Raw genomic sequence first — 6,375 nt, forward strand, 5'->3', positions numbered from 1 at the left:
GTCCCAAATTATAACATTTGATACAGAAACTGTGCTATCTTTATCATACCATTTTACACCAATACAAGTTTAATATTATCTACTCAGTTATGTTGTCCCAAATTATGTGGTTACAGATAATTGCAAAATTCAGTATTGTATTGTTAAAATTAATTTTTGAGGTTTTTTGGTGGAATATTTAAAGTTTATAAGACTTATGAGTAGGTTTGTATCATAATGGGTAATTTTGAGTGCCTTTTCATTTGTTTGTCTGTACTTATGTGTGTGTGTGTGTGTGGGGGGGGGGGTTATAGCTATTAGAATAGTGGATAAAAAGGTGGTGTGCCAGAAAGGTTTTTATCAATCTTTACATCTGCCATAAAAAATTCCTACATAATGTGTAAAGGAAATTATAACTGACCTTGTTTTTAAGTATAATATACAGTGGTAAATATGAGGGCTTGTAATGCTAAAAGTTAGGCTTTGATGACTACTGTGGGCACATTATGGATGTCCCATTGCATAGCTTTGTGCTTAACAATTTACAAACATCTACAAAGATTCATATGTAGTGATATTATAACATACTCCTTTTCATTAAATTACATTTTCAGGGTTGGCTTATAAGAACCTGCTATATTAAACTTTGAAAAAGCCTGAAAACGTTAGTTATTTAAGTATTTAAAAACTCTTATGTTTACAGTCAATAATACAAGTCATTCTAATGGTTGTAGAAATTTGTTGGATGTTAAGCCTTTTTTTTTCTTTCTTCTTCAGGTCATTCGTAAAGAACCAGGCCACAGTAGGGCAAGAGTGTTTAAAGAGGTAGAAACATTCCATCATTGTCATGGCCGTCAAAACATTATCCAGTTAATTGAATTTTTTGAAGAAGATGACAGGTAAGAAATATTAGATTTTTACAGGAGCAACTGTGATGTAAAGATACGGCTAATTCACATTTGATTATGAATTTATTATTTGCTGAAGTTGTAAGTGAGATATTTGCACTAGTGCTTGTTGTGCTTTATTTTGTCGCTGCTAAAATCTGGTTCATTACATTTTAACAGTTGGAATTTTAGCAGGAATTTTATACACAAACGTTATTTATGAACAGTGACTGCCCCAGAGATTTTAACATAACCCACAGTATGTAGTCTATGACAAAAAACTCTCGAGTAGTTGCAGTTCATAAATTTTGTTTTTACAATCCATAAACAAGAAATTTTAATATTTTAGCTTTAAAGAGTAGTTGGTTAAGCTTATTTTGATACATGTTTCTTTGTTTCAGATTCTATTTGGTCTTTGAAAAAGTCAAAGGAGGTATGTTTTCTCTATTCTACCTTGAATACATTATGAAATTATAATTAACTTATCAGTGGTTCATTTATGGGTTGTGTAAACATGCACTGTCCAAAGTTCATATTTTATTAGTGTTTCTTTAAATGTTGCCCCTGGTTTCGTTGCAGAAATTTTTATTTCTTTAATGATCATTAAGATACTGGGGAAACAAGGTACCTGATAAGGTGTTTTTTATTCATTACTTTTTTATGCAATTTTATTTAAATTTAAAAGGTTTAGAAAAAACATTCCAGAATTATTTACTTACTGGACACACTTAAATCATACTTGGTGGCTTTGAACGCCATCTATGGGTGTACTTGAGGATGAAATTGTAAAGAACATTCTGAATATTCAGTGCACTTGTGGCAACATTCATTTTATCGTTCACCATGAAACAACTATCACTAGATGAAATGATTTTATTTGACTGTATTTTCTTGGATATACAGTTGATACTTGTACTAAAAACGCAGTACTTGTCATTATGGTTATAACAAAAGAGCTAGTTCGTAAAGTGCAACATCCAGAAAATAACATGTAATTGTTGACTTAAAAGTTAGGAAAACGTGTTACGTTTTAGAATCTCTAATTATGTTTTAATTCTACTCTTCCCTCTACATTAACCAGTCATCAACATCCAGAATATAATATGTAATTGTTGACTTAAAAGTTAGGAAAACGTGTTACGTTTTGGAATTTCTAATTTTGTTTTAATTCTACTCTTCCCTCTACATTAACCAGTCATCAACATCCAGAATATAATATGTAATTGTTGACTTAAAAGTTAGGAAAACGTGTTACGTTTTGGAATCTCTAATTATGTTTTAATTCTACTCTTCCCTCTACATTAACCAGTCATCAACATTCCCTCTAAACATGCAGAAAACATGCATGTACTGCATATATTACAAATCTTATCACTCACAATCTCCTCCCTGCTCATAATTCACAATTTTTGAAGTCAGCTGCGAATAGTTTAGGGTACTGTTAGCAGGGTCTTGGTTTGTACTGTTGATATGTCTTACTGCCATCTGGTCATTATTTCAGTTTTAGTGTGCTATACTTTAAAGACAGTTATGTTTGATCTTTAATTCATTATACATTTATAGTAACATAGTGGTGATGTAGTTCAGACTCCTAAAGTGAATGCTGCCTAAGATAGGAAACGTAGTGGATTTGGTAGCCCACCTAAAAATAGAGAGAATATTGTAAGTTACACCCTAATAAGTTTTATATTTGATGTTGGCATTTCTGAAAATGTGCTTACATTTAATTTAAATTGTAGGACCTCTTCTTGCTCACTTGGAGAAACGGGTATACTTCACAGAGCATGAAGCAAGTTTGGTTATAAGAGATGTGGCCAGTGCTTTGAAGTTTTTACATCACAAAGGTAATCTATCTGTCCTTTAAATAAACTTTACCCTACATGAAGTTATGTAGTTATCATCTTTAGGGTGTCATTGTTAATTTGTTGGACAGTTTTTTTGTTTATTCCTTTAATTTCACTTGTAGGATGCTAAAATGTAAATCATTATTAAAATTAAAGTTTCATGAAATACTTTTTTCGTAGGAATTGCTCATAGAGACCTCAAGCCTGAAAACTTACTATGTTACAGTGAAGATGAGGTAAGATAATTTATAATTTTTTTTTTTGATGTTATATTGTACAAAACGTAATTTTGTGTGTTTTCATGTTAAGACATTTGTTTTAGGTTGGTGGAGGGAATACTAGGGATTTTTTTTAAGACTTCTAAGTAGATCTGAAAAATATCAATTGTGATTTTTGTGGGAATTTACTATAGGTTTTTCACACTGTATAGAACAATTTCTTGATGCTCTGTTGAAGCTAATTTTAAGTTGTTTGTAGATTTCCAACCGGTAACCTTCCCACACATCTCAACATGTTTTAAAATTGCTAATGTTAATGGTTATTCTTCTGGAGCAATTAAGAGATGAATACTGACAAATCAGTAGTTTTGGTATAGCTTAATTTTTCATTTTCTTTAAATAAAATCATGACAAAATATGTGTATGTTATCACACTGTGGTATTTGTAGTGTACATCTGGTTATTGTATACAAAATAACAAATCCATTGTCTCATCAACCTGGACATCTGTTTATGGAAATCTTAAAATACAAAGTACTATCCTCTTTTCCTCAACTTGGATCTCTGGATAAGGTTGTCACCAAGAACTTTTATCAAATGAAACTAATTTAATATCCAGTGAATGTTACATACGAGTTAAAATGTGAATCTTTAATGTAACAATCGTAAGTCCATAGCATGCAAACTTTGACCTCCACCCATGGACACAGGGTAAAGTACTATTATTTGAAACTATAGAAGACTGTTTCACTTAACTTGTATCCAAACACATGGTACTAAAGTACAAAGATTATAATACAGTCCTGTTTAATCCCTCTATCTGTTGTAATTTCTTTTTAACCTATACTTGTGGGATAAAAGAACAAAAATGCATGAAAGATGTAGAGTTGTTTTAATATCAAGACTAATGTACAGAATACTATCACATGGGGAAAGAGTATTTCAAAAACAGTTTACTAATGATCATGCAGTATTTTAATTTATTTCTAAAAGTATTGGATAACAATATAAAAAACAAAAAAAACTTGCAAAAAACCAAATTGTTCATAGTTGTTTTTATTGTAGGTTTGCCCTGTTAAAATTTGTGATTTTGACTTGGGAAGTGGAATTGTTTTTGGAAGTACAACCCCAGTCAGTACTCCAGAGCTGTTAACTCCTGTGGGCTCAGCCGAGTTTATGGCCCCAGAAGTGGTAGAAGCTTTCATTGGAGAAGCCACTCCTTATGATAAACGATGTGATATGTGGAGCTTGGGTGTAATCATGTAAGTAGACAAATATTAACTTACAATAAACTCCATGTGATAAACAATGTGATATGTGGAGCTTGGGTGTGATTATGTAAGTAGACAAATATTAACTTATAATAAACTCCATCTGATAAATGATGTGATATGTGGAGCTTGGGTGTGATCATGTAAGTAGACAAATATTAACTTACAATAAACTCCATGTGATAAACGATGTGATGTGTGGAGCTTGGGTGTAATCATGTAAGTAGACAAATATTAACTTACAATAAACTCCATGTGATAAACGATGTGATATGTGGAGCTTGGGTGTGATCATGTAAGTAGACAAATATTAACTTACAATAAACTCCATGTGATAAACGATGTGATATGTGGAGCTTGGGTGTGATCATGTAAGTAGACAAATGTTAACTTACAATAAACTCCATGTGATAAATGATGTGATATGTGGAGCTTGGGTGTAATCATGTAAGTAGACAAATATTAACTTACAATAAACTCCATGTAATAAACAATGTAGTAGGTGGAGCTTGGGTGTGATCATGTAAGTAGACAAATATTAACTTATAATAAACTCCATCTGATAAATGATGTGATATGTGGAGCTTGGGTGTGATCATGTAAGTAGACAAATGTTAACTTACAATAAGACTTCTGACTTCACATTTAATTTTTGTGGATGGTGGTGATTGTGAGGGGGGGGGGCAATTGAATGATTGAAATAAAAAGTAATTATGTTGGCTAATAACAATATACAAACTTTTTGGTATCGTTGCTCAGAATATACAATATAGTAATTATGTTGGCTAGTAACAATATACAAACTTTTTGGTGTCGTTGCTCAGAATATACAATATAGTAATTATGTTGGCTAGTAACAATATACAAACTTTTTGGTCTCGTTGCTCAGAATATACAATATAGTAATTATGTTGGCTAGTAACAATATACAAACTTTTTGGTGTCGTTGCTCAGAATATACAACAATTTCAGATAGAGAACAAGTTCATAGATTTAGTTTGTTTTTTTCTTGTTCCATTTGCCAACTTAATTTGTGCATATTAACTTGTGTTCTATGACTTGATGTTTATAAATTGGTTTAGTTTTACGTGTATGATGTTTTTAGTAATCTTTCATTTGATTTGGGCTTAGTTTTTGTTTTCAATGCATAATTATTATTTTTGTCCATCTCAATTACAAAAATGTAAAAATGAGTGTGTTAAGCCTAGATTTTTAGGATTTTATTGGTTTACATTTGACAATGTTTTTTATGTGAAATACAGGTATATATTGCTGTGTGGATACCCTCCTTTTTACGGGCGATGTGGAAGCGATTGTGGATGGGAGCGTGGCGAGTTTTGTGAGGCATGTCAAGAGATGCTCTTCACCTGTATCCAAGAGGGTGATTATGATTTTCCAGAGCGAGAATGGTCCTGTGTTTCTGAAGAAGCTAAAGACTTGATACGGCATTTGTTGGTAAAAGATGCGAGTCAGCGTTACACGGCCGAGATGGTTTTAAATCATCCGTGGGTAGCACATGGGGGACCAACCAAGCCATTAGATACACCTAGTATCTTGAGGAGGTGTGTATTTTAATATAACTATCATTTATATTGGGTTTCACAAAAGTTACTTAAGCTGTGAGGTGCTTAAGGCTATGCATTCAGAAATCTTTTTCATGAACTCTGAATATTTCTATCGAGGTTGAAATGGTGTAATTTCATGGTTATTGATGGGTGTTGAAATTGGACATGGTAGTATAGATAAATATTGAAACTATAAAATAGAAGAGAATCCAAACTACAAGTAGCTGGATTCACACAGGTTATGAAAATCTTGGAAAGTCGTAGAATTTTGTAAAACTTTATTTTTTGATACTTGAAATCCTGGAAGATCCATGATTTTTATCAGTAGGTTCTTGCCAAGTCACAAATCTAAACCCATCACTCCTTCATCCCCAATTTTTATTCACAGCCAGCCATAAATTATGTTTATCTCACTCTTATCAAAAACTGTCATTAGAAAATTAACACTGGTAAATTGGGAATAACACCAACAAGGTGTTATTGGCCCACAAGGTATCCATTCTTTAAGTGGACTTGCAGCAGTAAACTTAAAAAATGTTTAAAAATAATAAATTAAATTATGTTGGAAAACTTAAATATATACAACATTGTTAACATACTCAACAATACGA

At 32.0% G+C, this 6,375-nt stretch overlaps 1 protein-coding gene across 1 annotated transcript; it reads left to right on the forward strand.

The window, feature by feature from the left end:
* Nucleotides 1-657: 657 nt before the first annotated feature.
* LOC106477236 (MAP kinase-interacting serine/threonine-protein kinase 2-like) lies at nucleotides 658-5,789 on the forward strand. The gene is made up of 6 exons (XM_013937827.2): nucleotides 658-878; nucleotides 1,268-1,299; nucleotides 2,606-2,710; nucleotides 2,891-2,946; nucleotides 3,994-4,190; nucleotides 5,462-5,789. Exons 1-6 carry the CDS (start codon nucleotides 673-675, stop codon nucleotides 5,772-5,774), a joined length of 909 nt encoding a protein of 302 aa, XP_013793281.2. The 5' UTR covers nucleotides 658-672; the 3' UTR covers nucleotides 5,775-5,789.
* The last annotated feature ends 586 nt before the right edge of the window (nucleotides 5,790-6,375 follow it).

The sequence above is a fragment of the Limulus polyphemus genome, unplaced genomic scaffold (assembly GCF_000517525.1).
Source record: "Limulus polyphemus unplaced genomic scaffold, Limulus_polyphemus-2.1.2 Scaffold13513, whole genome shotgun sequence".
In the NCBI taxonomy this organism is placed as follows: domain Eukaryota; kingdom Metazoa; phylum Arthropoda; class Merostomata; order Xiphosura; family Limulidae; genus Limulus; species Limulus polyphemus.